Below are 22,338 nucleotides of genomic sequence, written 5' to 3'. Positions count from 1 at the left end.
CAGCACTGTATTGCGTAGTGTCACAGCACAGGGTCATTAGTTCTCAGGCTATCCTCTGAGAAAATGAAAGTAGCCAACGAAGCCTTCCCCTTCTCCATTTCAAGAATTAACATCATGAGTTAGTGGAAGGTGGTGTGAATGCAGAGCCTTTCTTATTTACAGGGACTTCCTGTTCTCTTTGGTTGCATTTTGAGACTGTGGGACTCTATTTAGCACACATTGAATTCTATAATTGTTGCACCAGTTATCACGTTAGACCATTTTAAGCAATGTTGTGGTGTTCTGAGATCTCAGTTACTTTGGTACGTACAGTATTATCACGGCTATGAAAATAAAACACTGGTTCTAATAAACTGTAGTTTTCCTTTAAAAAGCTGTCATTAAATAAAACCAAACACAGGATGAAAACAAATGAATTGTGAGTAACAGATTGAAGAAAATAAATTAGATACCATAAATATTGTGCTGTCTTAACACTACTTATCACGTAACTACAACAAAAATTATGTCTTTAAAGGCACCCTGTGAAGTTTCTGACTACTAGTAGCGCTATGGAGCAATGTTTTTAAAAGGGGGTCCCCATGTTGTTTATGTTGTGTACAACACGTTTGTTAGACTTTAATGATACACACAGTGTTTTTTGGTGAGTAAATGTAAACATAACTTTTGTTTGTTTACAAGAAAGTTCCATTGTGCCCCTTTAAGAACCATACTTCCTGAGACCAAGAAGGACCCATAAAAGTTTTTTAAAAAGTAAAAGACCTGAACAAGGAAAGACCAAACAGTAACTAAAAACAGACAGACAGACAAACAGACAAATCATTGAAAATTATGCGAATCATCAAACTCACACAGTCCTATTAATTGATAATTACAATATCTCCAACAATAACAGATACAGCATGCAGGGACAGATTAGACATGCAGTAATACATACAGTGTTTCTATTTCTGCTTAATGATAACAAACACATATTCATCATCATTTCTGTGACTGCATTACCAAATCCAATAAAATTATGGGCAACATTTTTATTTACAGGTCTGTTATTTGCTTAATTTCTTAGAAGTTTCATAGAAAAAAGCCATGTAATTCGGTCTGATTACAGGGAAAGGGACACCATGTTCTGAGACTGTAATTTTTTGTTGTTTAAAAGCAGTTGTTGATTTCCAGAAGGATTACCGTGAAATAAAAGTTCCATTTACACCCAAGTAAACATTTGTTCTTCATTTGAATATGTTTACTAGGAAATTATCAAGTATTATGGACCAATAAGATAAAGCATAACCAAATGATGCATCTATGACTTCACTAAATGTTTTGGTTTTACATAAATATATACAGTATCTCTACTTTTCCATTTCCATCTGCTTTAATCACTCTGTAAAGCCTCTTATACATACAGCAGTAATACAGTATATTTCATAGTGTCACAGCACAGGGTCATGTGAGGTAAGATGAAGTTCTCAAGCTATCTTCTGAGAAAATGAAATAAGCTAAAGAAGCCTTCCCCTCTTTCCATTTCAAAGAATTAACATGATGAGAGTTAGTGGAATGTGGTGTGAATGCAGAGCCTTTCTTATTTGCAGGGACTTCCTGTTCTCTTTGGTTGCATTTTGAGACTGTGGGACTCTATTTAGCACTCATTGATTTCTATAATTGTTGCACCAGTTATCACGTTAGACCATTTTAAGCAATGTTGTGGTGTTCTGAGATCTCAGTTACTTTGGTACGTACAGTATTATCACGGCTACGAAAATAAAACACTGGTTCTAATAAACTGTAGTTTTCCTTTAAAAAGCTGTCATTAAATAAAACCAAACACAAGATGAAAACAAATGAATTGTGAGTAACAGATTGAAGAAAATAAATTAGATACCATAAATATTGTGCTGCCTTAACACTACTTATCACGTAACGACAACAAAAATTATGTCTTAAAAGGCACCCTGTGAAGTTTCTGATTACTAGTAGCGCTATGGAGCAATGTTTTTAAAAGGGGGTCCCTATGTTGTTTATGTTGTGTACAATACCTTTGTTAGATCTCAATGATACACACAGTGTTTTGTTTGTTTACAAGAAAGTTCCATTGTGCCCCTTTAAGAACCATACTTCCTGAGACCAAGAAGGACCCATAAAAGTTTTTTAAAAAGTAAAAAACCTGAACAAGAAATGACCAAACAGTAACTCAAAACAGAACCTGAATAAATAAATAAATCATTGAAAATTATATCAATCATCAAACCAAATCCCAAAAAACTGGGTATCTTACGGTTCACCTGAACTACTGTATTTCTGCCTCTGCAATTAATCAAATTTCATATACATGATGTTACAAATTAATAATTTATAATTTATTCACAAGTTACTATTTTAAGCCCAGAAATAACTGTCTTGAACACACAAATTACCTCAACTTTTACCTCTGATACCAGCTAAATGAAATTCCATGACAAATGCAAACTTATTCCAGGTTGACCATTTATATGTTTGCTTTATATCTTGTCCATCGTGACTCTGATGACGACACAGTAGCGTTATTACTCTGTTTGCACTATTAAAGTCTGCAAATCAATCAAAGTGCTTCGGTCTTCTTTTGCTAATTACCAAAACTGGACACCTACCAGATTCAAGCTACATGAAATAAATGTGGACAATGACCAACATGTCATGGCTATTTGAAAAATACTTAAATCAAAAGTTAAATCACACAAAATTGAAAAGAAAAATCATGTAAGGTTGCAGCTGAACTCCTTGCTCTCCTTCCCCTCCTCTTTTCCTTCCATGTGGAAAACCTTTCCATCAGGCTGCTTCCTCCATATCAGCTTCATGTCTTTATTCAGGTCGTTGTCCTTCAGTGTCTGACGTAACTGAAAAACACAAACATTCTTTATTAGGGTTCAAGGTGAGAAAGCTACAGTAAAAAACTAACATAAACAAACAAACAAAAAAAACTTTTACTTCTTTATCAATTAACAAGTCCGAGTCTGAGTCATCAGTGCTCAAGTCCAAGTTGAGTCACGAGTCCTGAAAATTAGGACTTGAGTTGGACTCGAGCACTACAACACTGGCTCAGAGTGCAATAAATGAATCCAGTTCAAACTTCTAATAATAGTCTCTAGCAATTAAAATTTGTTTCCTCAGTACAATTCATTAAGTGATGGTCTTCTAACTGTACACACTGTATAAGATTCACATCTGGTGAGGATGCTTTTCGTTATTTTGCTTTTCTGTAGCAAACCTAATGACAAGCCTGAAGATCTGAGATCTATCACAACTCTCTGATCTCATGTAAAATGATATTCTTCCGTTTTCTGTTTGAGTGCAGGTGTGCTTCTGTGTTTTGTATGGAACACCACCAGGATCACTATTTGGGTGATCGCGTAAAAGCATGTGACCAGGCGTTAATAGTGAAAAGTGTTAATTAATGTCTGATGTCGTCGGGAACGCATGGTTAGTGAAACGTGTCGGTGCTAAAAGCAGGTGAATAGTGATCCTGTTAGTGTTCAATTGTTTTGTATGTGGGCTGAATGAGAAGTTTGTTGATGTTGTGTTTTGGTGGGTGCATGTTTCCTTTTTTAGGGCTTTGTGTGTCAATTTTCATCTTAGGAACACTTTTGAGGCTCACAAAACTTTGTGCTCATGTTGCACCTTGTCTTGTCTTCAACATCATTCAGCATTTCAAAAACACAGAAATCTGCCTGATTCGTTTGACTGGTTAGTTGTCACTCATTTCCTTTGTCTTGGTATATTTCCAGATTATATCAAAAGGTTTTCATTCACTGAACACTATGTACTTGTTTAGTTGCTGATATGACCAAAGAATGTAAATAGATAACAGTGTAGAAAGGACGTAGCCTGACATGAAGACACCTAAGTCTTTTGATAAATATTCTGATGTTCTCAAAAAATATCCACAGTTTGTTCAGCTAAAAGCTGACATTTACATAGTCACTTTCATCATTTTCTTCTGGTCTGTTGCCGTCAACAGTAACAAAAACCTCCTCAGCTTCTACATAATTATTCTCACTCTCCTCTTCCTCTACTCTTCCTGCTTTTCTTTCTGCTTCCTCTGCTTCCTCCTGCTCAATATTGTCACAGACTCCCTCATCCTCGTCTTCCTCATCTTCACAATGGTTCCTGACAGTCACTGAAACATAAGAAACACAAGAACAATTGGCAGTTTATCTATAATAACATCCGTTATCCCATCATGCTTCGGATGATGCAAACAGGAAGTGCCATGGAGCAGGTGACGTAGGTTGTGGGCCTCACCTGAGCTGCTAGTTTTTCACCTTTTAATTTTGGCAAATCTGCATCATAGAAAATGATGCTGCATGAGCTATTAGCACTTCCTGTTTGCACTGTAACCATGGATATACAAACTACAATCATCATCTCACTAAATATGATGACTAGGACACTTCTCTCACTGGAGAGAATAAGTTGTGCTGATTCCAGCGGGCTGTGCATGATGTCTGTGTATTATAATGCCACCAGCTCTGAGCGTCTACTCAACACTTTCAAAACTCAGGTGATGAATATTAATACTCCACCTAACATAACTAGTGCTAAAGTGAACTTTAGCACTAGTTATGTTATTCAGAGCTGCAGTTGTCTTTTAGTTCAATTTATGTTGTTTCATGCAGCCTTATTATGCAAGCCACTCCAGATCTGCCAGTATTGTTTTTGCCTGCATGAGCCTAAAATAAAGTTAATCCTCAGCCTTGCTCAGCCTGCAGTCTCCTGCATTTGGGTCCACTCCATATAACATAAATTTGTCTATAATCTAATCTAAGTATACAATCTATACCAAATCACACCAGTAAAATATTTTAAAATAATCTTTAAAATAACTAATTAAGAACATCTCAGAACTATCTCTGTATTGAAAGCGCAGATGATGGAGTTTGTCAGCTCTGTTACTGATTTAAATAGATTTTAAGTAGAGTTTGGAATTTGTTTTATGTTTCCAGAACAGCTGCAATGTGTAACTCAACAGCCCAAGACATGAATTCACATTTGGCACTATTTGGGATGCCCCCAAAGTCATCTTTCTAAGGGATAGTACGAAAGTTACTGGGGTTGGGAGGGGGGCTGAATCTTATATTTCGCTTTATTAAAACGATGCAAGATCCTCCCCAGCTATATCTATATTTTTGTTGGACCCTGCAAAAAATGCAATATTCCTTCCCGCAACTACTCAGAACAATGTATTTATGTGACATAAATAAACCCTCCACCTCCCATTTCTCTTGACCCTTTATTATTGTCCATTTATAGGACAAATCTTTCAGAAGTACCATATCAGTTTCTATTTTTATATGGATGACTCCCAGATCTATTTCTCCTTTGACTCCAACAACACAACACAATTGGTCAAAATACAATCCTGTCTTACAGAAGTTAAAAATTGGCTCTCTCAGAAGTTTCTTCCATTAAACTCAGATAAATTAGAAGCTATTATCATAGGTCCAGACTCTTCCAATGAGCACTTTTCCCGCCACTTAGGTTCTCTGTCCTCTTGCATCAAACCACCAGGTGAAGTCTGTTTTTCAGTCTTGCTTTCTGCACCTTCAAAATATCTAGAAATATTAGTTTGAGAAACAGTTTGGAAACTGTCATTCAGGCTTTTATTACATCCTGGTTACTGTAACTCACTATTGGTGAGTTCTGGAGGTGTGGAAACTTGATGTGGACATGGATTATTCTGCATTGATTCACAAATGTCAAAAATCAATTTAAATCTAAATGTTAGTTAATAACGTGACGTTGACAGAACGAACAAGGCAACACACCTACCTACCTTCCTGCACACACACACACACACACACACACACACACACACACACACACACACACACACACACAGAGATCTACAGACTCTAATTGGTCCTCACAAAAACAGACACCTTCACACATGCACTAACACACAGGTCTAAAACTCAAATTGGTCCTCTGTGTGTGTGTGTGTGTGTGTGTGTGTGACAGAGTACATACACATACATAAACTTGCCCCTATCAATAGGTTCATATGCCACACACAGGGAGAGATAACACAATGGTTGAGCAAAGGCCATTACAACAGGTATAAAGTCATTGTCTTCTCAGTATCATTTCAGCATGGACCAAACATTTTTATGTAATAACTCACATGCTGTGAAAATGTCATACAATACAATTAGAATGCTGAAAAAGGATGAAAAGTTGCATGAGGTAAGCCTGTGCTTTTTGAGATAATATTTCTGTTTTATCTCAGTGTATTCATTATCTTTGCCTACACTGACATTTTACCAAAATAAATATAAAATAACTAAAGGATCTGAAAAAAAAAACAAATTACCAGTGTTTTATAAAATTAATGTCAACGATGGAAGAAACAAAAGACAGAACTCAGACAAACACATTCAAGTACATTGCTCTGTGTAAGATTTTGCATACATTCAAGTCATTTTCAATCATTTTGAGCCATCTTAGAGCATGGGAACAACATGTATGAATTTCTAAAAATAAATACATTCTAGTAAAGTATTCTGTTTGAGCTCTTATTGGGTTGATCAGCGTCAGACCCACATTTATTTTTTATTTACGTTTATTGGTTCATTAATTCTGAAACTTATAACAGGATAACACTGTAAAAATAGTAAATTACTTTGTAAAGTAAGTAAGGTAATTTTATGATACATTCTGGTTATTAAACATCTTGAAATCTCAAACATCTCAAATGGGGATCTGCATTGAATGGATTGGAAAATGGCAGTAGAAAAATGTATTTAATGATTCAGTGTAAAAGAAGTTGATATAAAGGTACTTTTACATAGACCTTCTGGTTTTTGTACTTTCAGAACCCCACACATTAAGGTGAAATGTCTGAAGATGTACTGGGGAGTTGCTTGCAATTACTGTCAAATAATGTTTATATAAAGTAAACCTTATACATTAATGGGAAAAGCCTGTAAATATATTGGAGAGTTGATTTTAATTACCGTCAAAAAATGTTTATATAATGTATACCCCATACATTTATGGGAAAAGCCTGTAAATATACTGGGAGAGTTGCTTGTAATTACTGTCAAATAATGTTTATATAAAATAATGATTATTAAAATCATGTTTGTGTAAACTATTATCACATGATCTTATTTTTTTTGTACTGTATAAAACCAACATTTACCAGGCATTTACTGTAAATAGATTGGATAATCACATAAAGTAAAAGCCTAAAGCTTTCAAGATACTGTTAATGGGTGTTAGAGGGTAATTTACATCACAGCTTCTAGCTGCTGCCAGCAGCAGGATCAGCACCTTGGAGAGCTCATCAAGTCCTGATAACTGTTGATGATTCTTTACATGATTAAAATTAATGATTTAATTTATAAACAATATTTAACAAATATTCTTTAACATTTTTGAGAGTACAGTGATCAGGTTTCCATACTTTCAGCAATTAAAACCCCTCTGATTTGACCTGTTACTCCATGACTGAGCAAAACGATTTTAAAGAAGCCAAAGCTGTAATTAAATAAATAAACCTTTTCAAAAAACAAATGAAAATAAATTTCAACAAATTAATGAACAGGATCTTAAACTGGTGGTCTGAGGCTGGCCACGGGAGGGTTCAGGAGCAGCAGGGGCCAGTGTGCACGTTATGGATCGTGCGCTTTCCCTTTGCGCACAAGCAGATCTGTTTCCTCTGCAGAGAACTCCTTCTTACTACTTGGCAAATGCACCATCGTAATAGCAATCCACCAAGGTGCAAGTGCACCTGGCTCTTAAAGGGAATGGGCGATGACACTTTTATTGGTTTATTGCATGTTATGCCGAAAACACACCCATGATTAATTAAGACTAAGGACAACCCCTTTGAACCGTGCGCCTAGTTGATTGACCATTTTTCCACTGTTAAAATAGCAAACGCGGATTTGGACACAACCTAAATGCACTTGCGCCATGTGCTTCAGACCATGCGTTTTAGATCGTTAAAACAGGGCCCTTTGTGTTTTAGTTGTACTGGAATGTGATATCTGTTTATGGTCATGATGTGGATACAAAGATTTTGACTAAAGTGGGACAGATTAAGACATCATCAATCTGAAGAAAAGACAGATAGTCAGCTTTGAGTCATCAAGAGGGCTACTGCAAAAATAAGGAAGTGTTTCAGTGAACCAAGGGATGCCAGGAACAGAAATAGAAAGGGAGGTTCAAGATGGCTGCCCTTTTCCTCGGCTATAAATTATTGGACTATTATTACACCACCCAGTCTGGTCAGTATTCATGGTTGTATGAGACCATCCTGCTTAAGACTCCCCATGGTTATATTTCGGTTATGTGTGTGTATTTGCATGTGCAAAGAGATGGGCAAGAAAACAAATGACTTCATTAAGAAATTTATTTAAATGAAATACGTATCTATAAGTAAGCTATGTTTTCAACATTAATCACTTTACATGTAGCCTTTAAAACAATATTTCAAAATAAAAATGTACAATTTATGTATGTAAATTATAAATCAATCAATCAATCAATTTTTATTCATATAGCGCCATATCACAACAAAAGTCATCTCAAGCTACGTTTCACATAGAGCAGGTCAAGACCGTACTCTTTAATTTACAGAGACCCAACAATTCCCCCATGAGCAAGCAATTGGCGACAGCGGTAAGGAAAAACTCCCCTTTAACGGGTAGAAACCTCAAGCAGAACCCAGCTCTTGGTGGACGGCCATCTGCTATGTCTTCAAATGGTTTAAAACAACAACAAAGATATTCCCCAGCAAAAAAAAACAAAAAACAATAACACTTTTTTATTACTGATCCACTTCTCCACACCTCAAACTGAAACCCTAATAACATCATGCCATGCATCATAAAAAAAATGTCATTTGACGCAATAATTACAGTAACAAGCAATTCGACATGAGATTAAAGATCCCCCCCAGACATGTTGAGGAGGAAATATAAAAATACTAATGGGCTTGAAATAATAAATTGTCATGTTTTGTTCACAAAAACTTTTCAGTTACCATGTTAAAAAATCCTTAAAATTACATCTACTCCTTCATTCTCATTGAAAAATCCACAATCAATGAATATGCAAATATATTATAAATATATATAAATATATTTCAAAAGGTTTAATTGCTGCACGTAAGATGTCTCCTGCTTCACTGAAAAGTCCATTCTCAGTGTCTGTGCACCTTCAACCTTTATCCATAGTAACCACTGTAATAATGTTGACCTGTGGTAACCTCAGAAATTTTGATAAATATTCTGCTGTTCTCTGTAAATATCCACAGTTTGTTCACAAAATGACTGGCTTAGCCTTCATTTACATAGTCATCTTCATCATCACTGGTTTCTTCTTCTTCTTCATCTTCTTCCTCTCCATTGTCCTCTACACTGTGACAGAACTCCTCGGCATTTATGTAATTCACATCACTGTCCACGTCTTCATAATCATGACCTTCGTCCTCTACACTGTGACAGAACTCCTCTGCATTTATGTAATTCACATCACTGTCCACGTCTTCATAATCATGACCTTCGTCACTCTCTGGCTGCTCATAATCATCACTCTCCTCTTCCTCCATTCCGCCTGCTTGCTCTTTGAGTTTCATCTTGGTGTTCACTGGCTTAACGTTCTCATAGTCTTCCTCCTCCTCCTCATCCTCATCATCTCCGTTATGATTCTTAACACTGAAAGCCACTGGAAACCCGATCATTGGAACAAAAATGTGTCATGAATGTGAAATCATTTTGTTAAAAGCACAAAATTCTTTGGTTGAAAGTGTGTAGTGAAAACTGAGAAATTGTGTATCCTGGTGAGCACAGACCTGGAGTCAGAGCGAGAGCTATGGGCTGTTTGGCTTGTCGTCTTCTCCTGCGGACCAGACAGACCACCAACAAGACCAGCAGGAGCAGCAGCAGACTCCCAGCAGCTACTGAAGACATCAGCAGCAACAACGGCACTATAGGAGGACAAAACATAGTCAAGGTTATGTTCGTTCTTCAAAACATACCTGATACTCTACAAGTATAATTTACTCCACAAGTAACTGCTGCAAGATTTAAGATAAACACTTTTTTATGAGAGTACTTCACTACTGTTTGGCTCACCTGTATTCTCAGTCATCCAAACGCAACTGGACTTGCTTTACATTCTTGAAAACCAATCATCTCTCATCCTAAAGACTTTTTCAGTTCTGACTGACTGGGGGGAGTCCCAGGCATTAACCCTCTTCAGGATTAACACATTGGGTCATTCACACAGTTGTATATGAATGATTTTTTTTGTTTGTTTGTTTTTTTTTTGTTTTTTTTTTGTAGAACTGAGTTTCTTTGCTTGTATTAGTGCTGCATGAAGTGAGCCTGCATGTTTTTGCATCCACTCACATCTTTCCATTGACACTGTATTCAATGTACCACGTCTAAAACTCATTTTGTATGTCAACACACCTTAACAACAATACATAGGCCTACATTTAGAAAATTTTAATGTAATGTAGTGTTTGGGTGCAATGAGGAAGCACTCAACCATTTAGAGATATTTTATATGGTATTTATTTGCTCTTTTTTCCTTCTTTCATGACTATACAAAACTGCATCCTCTGCATACACTTGCATTTTAGTTCCAGAACAGTCTGCAGGCAGGTCCTCTATACCAGTGGTTCTCAAACTTTTTGCTGTCAAGCACCCCTAAACTGACACAAAATAGACCATGGACCTCCATTAAATAAGATTTTGACCAAGGGTCCCCGATCTGTTTTATCTCTTCATTGAAACTATGTATGATGTTAAGACTCCCAGTCCCCCGGCCATGGACCAGTGCCAGACCATCAAACATTTGCAACCAGGTCACAAGGAAATAATATTTTGGGGTTTTGGGGCAAAAAACAATGAAAAACAATTATGTAACATTACAGTCAAGTAAATTAAAGTCAGCCCTCAAAGGGCTTTACAATCTGTACAGCACATGACACCCTCTATCCTAGGTTCAGTGAACATGGCACAGTCTGCGTCTTTTCTCATCACTACTCAACCATTCACCTAACAACAATAACTGTCACCACCATCTTTACACACGCAGCAGTTCATGAAATCAGTATAAAGCCAGTTGTTTGCTGAAAGGTCTATTTGTATTTTTTTTAATTTAGTAAGTAAACACAATAGAATACAGACCACATAAGTTCAGTTTCTGTTTCTTGTTTAGTTTAGTTTTTATGCTCGCCCACGCTCTGTTTTGTGTGTTCCTGTTTCTCTGTGTGTGTGTGTCTCTATGTTGGTCTCTAATTTATATCGAGGCTTTTCTGTGTGGTGGGAGGATAAATAGAAGGAGATCATGCCTGAACCAAAACTTCGGTGGTTGATAATTACAGTATGTATGTGAACCCACAACCTTTATCTTCCAGTGTGCATAGTGAAAGGGTAAGGAGAGTAATTAGCACCAGTGGGTCATATTTAGTTGTGTTTAAGTTAACAATATAAATAGCTTATGTGATTCTAGTACATTGGCAAATGTATCATTCAGCTATTGTTCATAAAATATATCAATGCATAGCTTAAATTCTACAGTCTACTTACATTTAATGATGACAATAATTGGTGCTGTCTCTGTTGAACTGAACTTCTGCCCAGACAGAGTGACTTCATACACACAGCTGTAGTTGCCCTGGTGTTCATACTCAGCCTCAGGGAAGTTAAAGGAGGCTGAGAGGTTGACTGCTGGCTTTGTGTAATTAACGTTGGAGCCAGAGAAGATGAGAGAGAAATGGCCTTCACGATAGATGGAGTTAATGGAGCAAGTGAAGACAAAGCTGGAACTCCTGGTGACCTCTGCACCCTCAGCACCCCAGACCAGCTCTCCATTAGGAGATGTCAGGGAGATATTGGGCTGCTGCAGTCTCACTGGGTAGAAAAAAGGGTACACAGGATTTAAAAAATATACATTTTTAAATCAGCAAAGATGAGATTTATTCAGAATTCTGCATATTCAAGCTATAATATTCTAGAAAAACATTTCACAGGACTAATCTCAATGCATTTTTCTAAAAATGAAAGAAAAATAAAGGTAAAAACAAAGAACCGAGGATAAGTGATGATACTATGATTTTCACTTGGAGCTGGGGTGTAGCACTGGAATAATTATTCCAACTTTTTAGTTGATGATTATTATTATTCGATACACTGATTTGCTTTGAAAGACATAAATGATGTTAAATAAAATTAGTTTGCTTATGTATTCGTAAATATTGGCAAAACATCTTAAAATTATCATTTAAATGCCAATTAAGAATTTTACAATACTATTATTCTAATAAAATAATGAAAAGAGGAAAAATTGACAGAATTAATAAAAAAAAACATACTTTTGAACATATTCAGAGGGCTTTTATATTTTTTCTTGCTGTTCCATTTACTAACATGCCTTCTTCTAATAATAATTAACCAACCTGATCTGTTATAATGTTTAGTTTTTTAAATAACTATGTGTTATAGGTATATAGCTGCTACCTTAGTGGCAGCTAATAGGGATCCAAATAAAGAATAAGAATTTTCCTTTTTATCGCTTTTCATAGAGCTTGACTGCTTCCAAGTCTTTGTACAGAGAGGTGAAAATGAGATCAGTCTTCTCGTTGAACTCAAAACAGTAAAAAAACAAATATAATTGTTGCCAGAATGCAGACAAAGACAATGCGATTTTGTGTGTGTGGTGTTTATGGACATTATTGTTCCATATTGTGCAACAGAAAGGGAGCCACTTATCAATGGAAAACAGTGAAATCTCTGGGGTCACCTCAGAAAACAAAGCAATGAAGAATAGCAATGAACCTTCTTGGAAACTATTTGACTGGTTATTTGTTAAGATTTCTATTTTGAAACTTAAGCGATATTCCAGTTGTAGTTTGACTTCTCACTTTATACTAAAACATGTCCGTTTCCTCTTGTTCTTTAGGTTTTTATATTTTTAATGACATGTCACTTTAGTTTTTCAGCAGCTACATAAAATATTTTGAGGGGAGATTTTAAGATTGTCTTCACTCTTACTAATACTAATTACTTCTAGTGCTGGTTATATAGTATTTTTGAGTTTTTTTAACAATAACTTTTTGAAACACAATTTTTAAACATGACAGCAAAAACACACCAAATTGCATCATAATTTGTTTTGTTATGACGCTAACGCCTTTTATCTTGTGATGTTTTCAGACAGATTTGATGGTGTCACTGCACTACTGTTGTGTGATTTTTGTTTTGTTTTATGAGTTAATGTATTGATTAATTTGCTTTTCTTACCAGTGATAGAGAGTCTGACAGAGTCACTTAGAGGGGAGTTGAAGTTTCGTCTTGAACCCCTTATCTCATACTGACACTGGTACAATCCCTCATTACTGAAGGTCACTTGAAGGATGTTGAAGGTAGCGGAGTTGGTTCTTGACCATTGGGTCATTCTGAATGAGCTTGAGGTCTTCTTCAGAATGAATGTTCCACCTAAAACCTGAGTTGAGATTGAACAAGTGATGCCGACGTTCTGACCCCAGTTAACCTCACCAGCAGGATTCATGGAGATGCTGGGCTTTGGGAAGCTCACTGGAAAATGAACACAATATTAGAGTATTAAATGTGTTGCCTTTGAGCTGAGCTTTATATTCTGCACTCTTATAAAGTTGCTTGATTTCCATTGATTATACACACAAGTGAATAAAACATCAAGACTTAGATCTTACCAGAGAGTGTGGCAGAGTCACTCAGAGAGCTGAATGATTGATTTGAAATGCTTGTCTCATACTGACACTGGTACGATCCCTCATTATCAAAGTTCACATTAGGGATGTTGAAGGTAGTAGAGTTGGTACTTGATGTTTGATTCTTTCTGAATGAACTTGAGGTATTATTCAGAATGAATGTTCCACCTGAAAGCTGAGTTGAGATTGAACAAGTGATGCTGACGTTCTGACCCCAGTTAACCTCGCTAGCAGGATTCATGGAGATGTTGGGCTTTGGGAGATCCACTGAAAAAAATAGCACAGTAATCAATGTGAGTCACAGCATTCAGTGTTATATCATTGATTCACATTTGCGTTTCCTTTTATTTCAGAGCTCAGTGAGCATGTAGTGGTGAAACAACCATCTAAGGCAACTATTGTGGGCAGAATTTGACACACATCAACTATCAAATCACCAAGTCACAAGCTTTGTTTAACCAATCCTTAAATTGAATTCATGATAAATGATAAAAATAATTTAAAAAATATATGTATAAGGCACTCCCTTCTCTTTTAGCTTTATTATATATCAGCCTCTTAACAAGTTCTAACTGGGGGAGTCGTGGTCATTTACTTGTTATACACAGTGGCAATAAAAACATATAAAACGTAAAAGTCCTGCATTGAAAATCCAACTTCAGTGAAACTAAACAAGTAGTACATGTACTTAAAGTAAGCAGTTATTTTTATCTACTTTACACACATTTAAGTAATTTATTCTTGTGGTTCCAAACTTAGGGATCAGGCCCCTCCAATAGGTCATTATATAAATCTGAGGGGTCGAGGCATGATTAACGGGAGAGGAAAGAAGAAAAAACAAAGTTCTGCCACACAAATGATATTTTTTTTCTTTCTTTTTTTAAAAGGGGACATATTACTACATACTATATTTATATTCTAGGGCTCTCCTGGAATATCCTTGCATGATTTACAGTTTAAAAAGGTCTTACACTGACCCTTTTTTGGAAGCATTTGTACATATTCTTTTTTGTACATATTCTTTTTTTTAAATTTATCTTATACTGACCCTTTATGCAGCCCCTCACTTCAGCCTCTGTCTGAAACAGGCCATTTTAGCTTCTGTCTTTTTAAGGTCCCCTCCCAATGAGCCCGCTCTGTTCTGATTGGTTAGCTCCCAAAAACTGTGTCTTGACTGACTTCATGTGGTTCAAGAGGTTATACACATACTGCAGTAGTAGTAGGATTTCACTTCTTTTTCTCGTTCTTTACTCAAAATGGAAACTTCTCAAATACATCCATATTTGTTTTAGCCAGAATGTGATTCCAAAATATGAGAGAGGACAATGTAAACAACACATGAAAAGACCTTAGCAGTAACATTGGCAACCAAGGCTACAGAACAGACAGCCATTTGTGGGCAAATCTGACCTCATCATGAGGAGGAAGTAGAGGTAACTATGCAGACGAAGTGTTCAGGGCAGGTTGAAGCCCTGGTGTTTGACTTGCATGGAGCATTTTTTACTTATGTTCATCAGTTTTGAAACTTTGACCATGTTTAACATAAACATCCGACAGCAGTATATAAATAACAGAAAATCACAAAAAGGATAATATGTACCTTTTAACTTTTATCAAATGTTTACTTTTTTATGAAATTTTCCTCTTTGAGTCTCAAACTGTTTATTACTTTATTTTAATTAAATTGCAGCACTGGAGAAAATGCTCTTAGGGTGATAGATTTACAATCAAAATGTGGAAATGCACATACAAGAGATACAAAAGATAAAATACTTAAAAAGTATAAAAGATAAAGCAAAAAAAGACAAAGTACTTAAAAACCAGTGCAGTTCAAATCAAATGAAATAGAAAGATCACTGTGTCTAACTCTTGAGACAGCCAGTAGGCCAGCCCCAGATGTGCGGAGGCTCATATGGCACAAGCATGTCAGAGATGAACAGTATTTGAGACCAGAGCCACAGATTTGTAGAGAAGTAGCAAAGGAGTTTCCTTATATAGTCCTGTTTGTGCTACCAGATGCTCTTTTCACACACACTCACATCTTATGCCACACCCTTGATGCATGAAGAAAGCAGAAGAGAAGAAGAGGCCTGAGGTCTGGTTTGGTGGGAAAGGACAGAGGCAGGCTGTATGTACTACATACATGACTGAAAATATTTTGGTAGAAAACATTTTGCAAAAGTTGTCATTAATTTACCTGCTTGGTATCACTCAAACAGACTGTTAAAGAAACAAACTACTATAGTCATAACTGCCAGTAAGATACAATGCTTTTCACAGTTATCAAATGCTCGATCCACACTTACATCACAGTTTGATTAACAGTGGATTAAGCAACATTTCACACTTGCTACTCTGCTATTCAATGCTGAAAACATGCTGCAGAAAGTGGTTACCAGCTATTTTTCACCACTGAGTGGTGTTGACACACATCACAAGCCACACTGACTGGATGACAGAACTGTTATAAATCAAGGTTTACATTTATTCTAAATACTTTATTCCAAAGTTTTCTCACCTGAACAGACGACACCAGCGTCCTCACCGTGTCCACAGTTGTGTGTCCCAAATCCTCTGTGTTGACACTCAGTTAGAGACCTTTCACTGCCTGAACAGCTCACATCATCAAGCCAGATTTGTCCTGTTCCTTGACCAAAGCGGGCTGATTGAAGGGCCTCCAGTGATGTCCCACAGCCCAGCTGCCTGCAAATCACCTTAGCATCATTTAAGTCCCAGCCGTCATCACAGACTGTTCCCCAGGTATAGTTGTGATAGATTTCAACTCTTCCAGAGCATCGAGTGGACCCAGGCCCAGCTAATCTGATCTGATCACCTATCAGGCACAAAAGACATGACACACAAAATTTTACAAATGAAGTAAACTCTTAAAAATGAAAAGGATTTTATGCATCACACAGAGGAATGTACTGACCTGAAGCAGTTGAAGTTGAGGTGAGGAGAAGATAGACTATCGGAAAGAAAAAACACGACATGGCTCATTATATAAGCTGAAAAGTGCTGAGATGAAAATTGCCCTTTTTCTGATTTAGGTTCCTATTTTAATGAAACAAAGAAACTTTAAAGTGAATTCCAAAAGTTCTCGGTCCTCTAAAATCTGTATACAGAAAAACAGTTGTTTAGAACGACATTTTAGAAAATGCATCAGGGTCAAATAGCAACGGTTTCTCTGTACAAAGACAGAGCCAACAACAGAAAACTGAACAAAAACCGCCTTGTACAGAAACATTTCACACTGCTTGTCCTTCCCTGGATCACTTCCTCTTTCTCTTTCTGGTAATTTGTTTCTTTTTTTTTTTCTTCTTCTCACATTAAATATTCTGGAACCATAATGTGCGAGGAACAAAAGTTGCAACACTCAAGCAACACATTTGTGTACAAAACTCACTTTTAAGCAAGCCCTGTACTTCTGAGTTATTACCTATGTCTTGTGTATTTTTTCTTCCACATTTTTAATATACAGTATATTTACTTAAAGTTTTAATGCTTAAGATTTTTGTAATGAAGTCAAACCCCATTTTTGATACTATTTGTGGACTGCATTTTTTCTGCAACAGCCATTCAATATATTTAAATTCAGAGATTTTCTCTCTATATAGTGGCTTTTATTGGTAGTGGTGGAGTCTGCCATGGCAGCGCTGGATTCAGAGGCAATATCATGAGGGATTCACAGTAAACAATGCATGTATGTAAGCACAAGTTCATCTCATTAATAACAGCATTATTGCGTATGTCTCATATCAGAGCTATATTAATATAGTACTAATAATATATGTTCCTACTGCTGCTGCTTCACATTAAGTGTTCAACTGGCAAAACACAACTTGGCTTTTATTGAGAAGCAGCCACAGGAAACACAATGTGTTTGTCACCACAATTAGCACTCACAGCGATTGTTCATCAAAAGTGAGCTACAAAAAAAGAAGTCATTTTAGGCATTTTGTCATTCAGGTAACTTTCTGTATTTGTAACACTTTTCTGTTTTTGGCTGTGTTTTCTCAATTTGCAGCGTTTTTTTTTTTTTTTTTTTTGTTCGTTTTTCTTTTTTTTCTAAATGTTATGTGTGTTGTCAAATTGGTGTTTTCTATGTTGCAGCTCTCAGAGCAACCACAGGTTTCTTTTTTCATCCTTTCCAAAGGCAAAAACTGAAAGAGCAATGTAAGAGTTTGTTTGTGTGCTCTAACATAAACTGCAAATGTTAACATATCTGGCTAACTGGCTTATGTACAGTAGAAACCCAGCGTTACTAACAAGGCCACAGCCATTTCATACCACACTTAGAAGTCTGCTCTTGTCAACCTCTTTCTTAAAGTGCATATGTACTGCCTTAAAACTACTGTGCAAGAATGGAAACCTCAACAGGATATAGCAACAGTAACTAAGGGGGCTTTATATATGACTCTTACTTGCTAAAGGTTCTGTAAAATCTGTCTTCTGTTTGCTGAACCAGCAAATGTACAGATATTTTAAACAGTAATGTTGGAAACCTGCAGCTACAACCTGAATATCTCAGCAGAAAATAATCTGAAAGGCTGAATATGTATGATTAAATACACATACACCACTTTTATGTACAAGTTAACATTTTTAGTAAATTGTAAACTTTCCAGCTGGCTCCTACAGGATGTAACAAAGCATTTAGCCCAATTTAAGAACCTTCACAGTAGCATAATCTGATCAGTTTATTGTTTAAGACCATCAGAGGTGGAACAGACTGAGGTTAGTGATTGTGCTCTTGATATACTGTAGCTATGAGTAGAGGTCCCATAGCCACACAGCCAGCAACAGCAGAACCGAAGAACCCTTTTGCATGAGATGTGGAACATCTCAATTCTCGTGCATGCTGTAACATATTCTCACTGAGGGGTGCTGACTATAAATGTGCATGCGTTTACACACTTTCCTTGCATCCATTTGCAGTGACACAAGTTACTTTCACTCCTTGTTTACAACCTAAGTGACCACCATAAACAACAATGGAATATCTATAAAGTGAAGTTAATGATGCAAGACGATAAGTGAACAGAAACACCACACTCTAATATTAAATATCAAAAGTAGATCAGCATCCCCCATTTATCAGCACAGTTGTGCATAGTACGGGTGTACCCGAATACAAATACATTATTTGGCAATGCACAAATAGTGTTTTTTTTTTTTTTTAACGAATGTTTGTTTCATATAAATATTTTAAAAATTATTTGTATTCAGGAAGAAAAAAACAAAAACATGTCAAATACCAGTGTGCATGTTGGTCACATTGCTATCTCAGTCTCTCTCCTCTGCTCTGCTGTTGCGTCTCAACGGGGGAGTCACATCCGCCTGCTACATGACACATATTTCCTAATTTGAACATCAGTCCCAGAGTCGGGGGTGTTCCCCAGAGATAAAGCTGAGCTACTGACACATGCGAAGTGCTCCCAAGGGACTCTCCATAACCTGTTGTTTCCCTTCTCCTTTCTACAAAGTTAAGTTGTAAAAAAAAGGCAATAAATGAAAAATGCAAAGCAAGAATCACCTTTGAAGTTCTTCCCTAAACGTTTCACGCTGTGCTGTCTCTGTGTTATGGGTGTATAAATAGGTTGAGGTCTGTCTGTAATGAAGCGATGAGTAAAGTTTAGCTCAGTAGTCAGTACAGTCACATGATCTGGGAGACTCCAGTTTGAGACCCGGTGTGGAGACCCCCTTCGTAAGGTAGTTTATTCATGCACACTTATTGTAACATTTTAATTTTCTAAAACTAAAAGCATAATTAAAATAAAAACAGGATTTTTAAGCCTCTTTCCACTTATATTCGAATACAAATACAAATAATTTTGTTGCCTCAACAAATACAGATTCAAATACAAATACTGGACCCTCTGCACATCCCTAGTAGGCTAGCGTTTCACAACCCAACCCCGTGTTTTTAACACTGACATTTTTTTGAGGCCACAAAGACAGCAGTTGCTTCTCTCCTACAGCTGGGAAAGTCAGACTGAAACAGCACTAGTTCCTGCTCAGATATTAAAAACTTATCATTAACACAAAATTCAGCTCCTCAAAGACTGTGGACCTGGAGGAGTATTTCTTCTTTAAAATGCAGTTTTTTAAAGGTATACTATGCAGGAATTTCCTAAAACACAATAAATAAATATAAACTCATACAAAAATAATTCCTCTCAATCATCACTTACAACCCACAAGAAGTGCGTGGTGGTGTATGTATCTACAGAGACTCTGCCCTCTGCCTGTATTTTCTTATTAGTTTGTGTGTAGCTCCCAGTTTGTAGCCCCAGGGCTGGCTGAAGGCATAGACAATACAGGCATTCGCCTAGGGTGCCACCTTGTCTTGTGGGCACTGCTCACCCTCGAAGAAAAATAAATAAATAAACAAATGAATGAATGAGTGTTTACATACACCAGGGGTGTCCAAACTTTTTTTAAAGAGGACCAGATCTGATAATGTGAAGATTCCCGGGAGTCAGTGGTCCCTTCTGACATTTTTTAAACAGTAAAAGTGACATACAAATGCACTGTTCTATAACAGTTTTATTTTAATTGTCACAATTATCATTTTTTTAAATGGCAATGTAACCAAATCTAAGCCACTCAGGCATGAACAAATAAAAAAAAGACAATTCTGTCTTTCTTTCACATCTGGAGTCAGATAACATAGAACAAACTGTATGGAATACCTTAAACTTCCATGAAGTTGATAAAAAATCTTAACCCCATGTTCATTTTAAACGTGACTTTGCGTGACTTAGTAATGCAAAGTCTGTTAACATTTAAGCTTAAAACATATGACTCTTGCTCTTGTCTTTCACAAGATCATTCAGAAAGTAATATTTTGTGTCATATCTACAGGTACAACATCAGCAGTTATAGGCAAACCTTATTCAAAAGCTTAATATAATAAGTGCCAGAAGTCCAAGTGCATATATTTATAACTGTGCTTTTGGCTTTTCACTGTTACTAGTGACAGATGTTACCATTCAAAACACTCAGAATTTCAGATTGACCAAGAAACAGGTAACTTACTGACACTAATGAGAAGGGTGATACTGAGATCTGGATTTCAGTAGACAGGCCAGGTCTGGTTTGAGGGAAGTGGTTGAGAGGCGTAAAATGTCACGTAGGTGGAAGTCACTTAGTCTTGACCTCAAGCAGTTCTTTTTTAAGTTCATGACAGAGAATGTCTTCTCACACAAATATGTGGAGCGGAATAAGCTCAACATTTTCTTTGCAAATGTTCGCATTTCTGGAAACCTGCCTTTATCCAGCTGCCGGTAAAAGTCAACAACAGAAAACTCCTGGTGTCTGCCACGCCACTCATTGTCACACTGCAGCTCAATGAGCTCCAGCTGCAGCTGTGGCAAAGCATCATTGGGGTCCACAGAGAAGGGAGAAGAAAAAAGCAAATGTCCTTTTCAATAGCTGCAAAATCCCGAAAGCTTTCCTTAAACTCCATAGAAAGAAATCCGATGGCTACTGCATACCTCTTCGTTGTCCTATGTTGTCGTCGTACCGATGTTGTCCTGTGGAAAACTGTCCATGACCTCTTGCAAAGCTAAAAAATGTGCGGTGCAGGGTTCAGTTTGTGACAAGTGTTTTTGGAAAAGTTGCAACTTGGTTCCAAAGGCCTTAATGTGCGCATACAGTTGGCTCACCACTGCATCTTGTCCTTGGAGGCTAACATTCAAGATGATTCGCTTGTTTGGCCTTTAAGGCTTTGGAGGTCAAGCAGCTCCTCTATTACGTTCATGTCATCGTCAACTCCTCTCAAAAAAATCAGTAGCTGTGCAGTGTCAGATGCATCTGTACTTTCATTGCAGGCTAATGAAAAATAATCAAAAGTCACTCCCCTGTCCCCCAGTTGTCTCTGAATATCTGACAATATGTCCTCTATTCTCAGTGCCACAGTGTTACGAGCCAGGCAAACATTAGCAAATTCTTGCTTCTTCTAGGGGCAAATGTTCTCCACCATTTTCATGACACAGTCCTTGATAAACGTACCTTTTGTGAAAGGTTTTCCATGTTTGGCGATTAACATGGCAACTTCGTAGCTTGCTTTGGTGACAGATTCATTTGACTCACAGGCCCATGTGAAGAGTTGCTGTTGTGAGGCTAAAGCAGCTTGGAGTTGCTTCACTTTTTCTGTGCGCTTACTCCCTGTTAGCTTGTCGTATGCGTTAGCATGTTTTGTCTGGTCGTGTCTCTTTACATTGAATTCCTTAAACAAGGCAACAGTCTCTTGACAAATTAGGCATATAGCGCCTTATCACAACAAAAGTCATCTCAAGGCACTTTTCACATAGAGCAGGTCAAGACCGTACTCTTTAATTTACAGACCCAACAATTCCCCCATGAGCAAGCACTTGGCAACAGCGGTAAGGAAAAATTCCCCTTTAACGGGTAGAAACCTCAAGCAGTTGGGTTGAGAGAGAGAAAGAGAGAGGGAAAGGGGGAAGGGGGACAGAAGAACAACAATCATAACAATAACAATAAGTATAAGCATCAATAGCCAGGGAAGGATGCCATCAGGACTGTGAAGGACCGCGAAGGCTCAGCCCAGAACCCAGGGTTTCCTGTGAGAT

The 22,338-nt window shown here is 37.0% G+C and overlaps 1 protein-coding gene across 1 annotated transcript; it reads right to left on the bottom strand.

The window, feature by feature from the left end:
• Positions 1-2,729: 2,729 nt before the first annotated feature.
• On the bottom strand, positions 2,730-21,297 carry LOC121883853 (Fc receptor-like protein 5). Its single transcript, XM_042392312.1, has 8 exons — positions 21,270-21,297; positions 16,260-16,574; positions 13,724-14,008; positions 13,293-13,586; positions 11,580-11,903; positions 9,833-9,967; positions 9,434-9,705; positions 2,730-2,870 (listed from the first exon to the last, which is right to left on the bottom strand). Exons 1-8 carry the CDS (start codon positions 21,295-21,297, stop codon positions 2,730-2,732), a joined length of 1,794 nt encoding a protein of 597 aa, XP_042248246.1.
• Positions 21,298-22,338: the final 1,041 nt, after the last annotated feature.

Source organism: Thunnus maccoyii, chromosome 18 (assembly GCF_910596095.1).
Source record: "Thunnus maccoyii chromosome 18, fThuMac1.1, whole genome shotgun sequence".
Classification (NCBI taxonomy): domain Eukaryota; kingdom Metazoa; phylum Chordata; class Actinopteri; order Scombriformes; family Scombridae; genus Thunnus; species Thunnus maccoyii.
The sequence above is the reverse complement of the archived record's forward strand: the minus strand, read 5'-3'. Positions and strand labels throughout refer to the sequence as shown.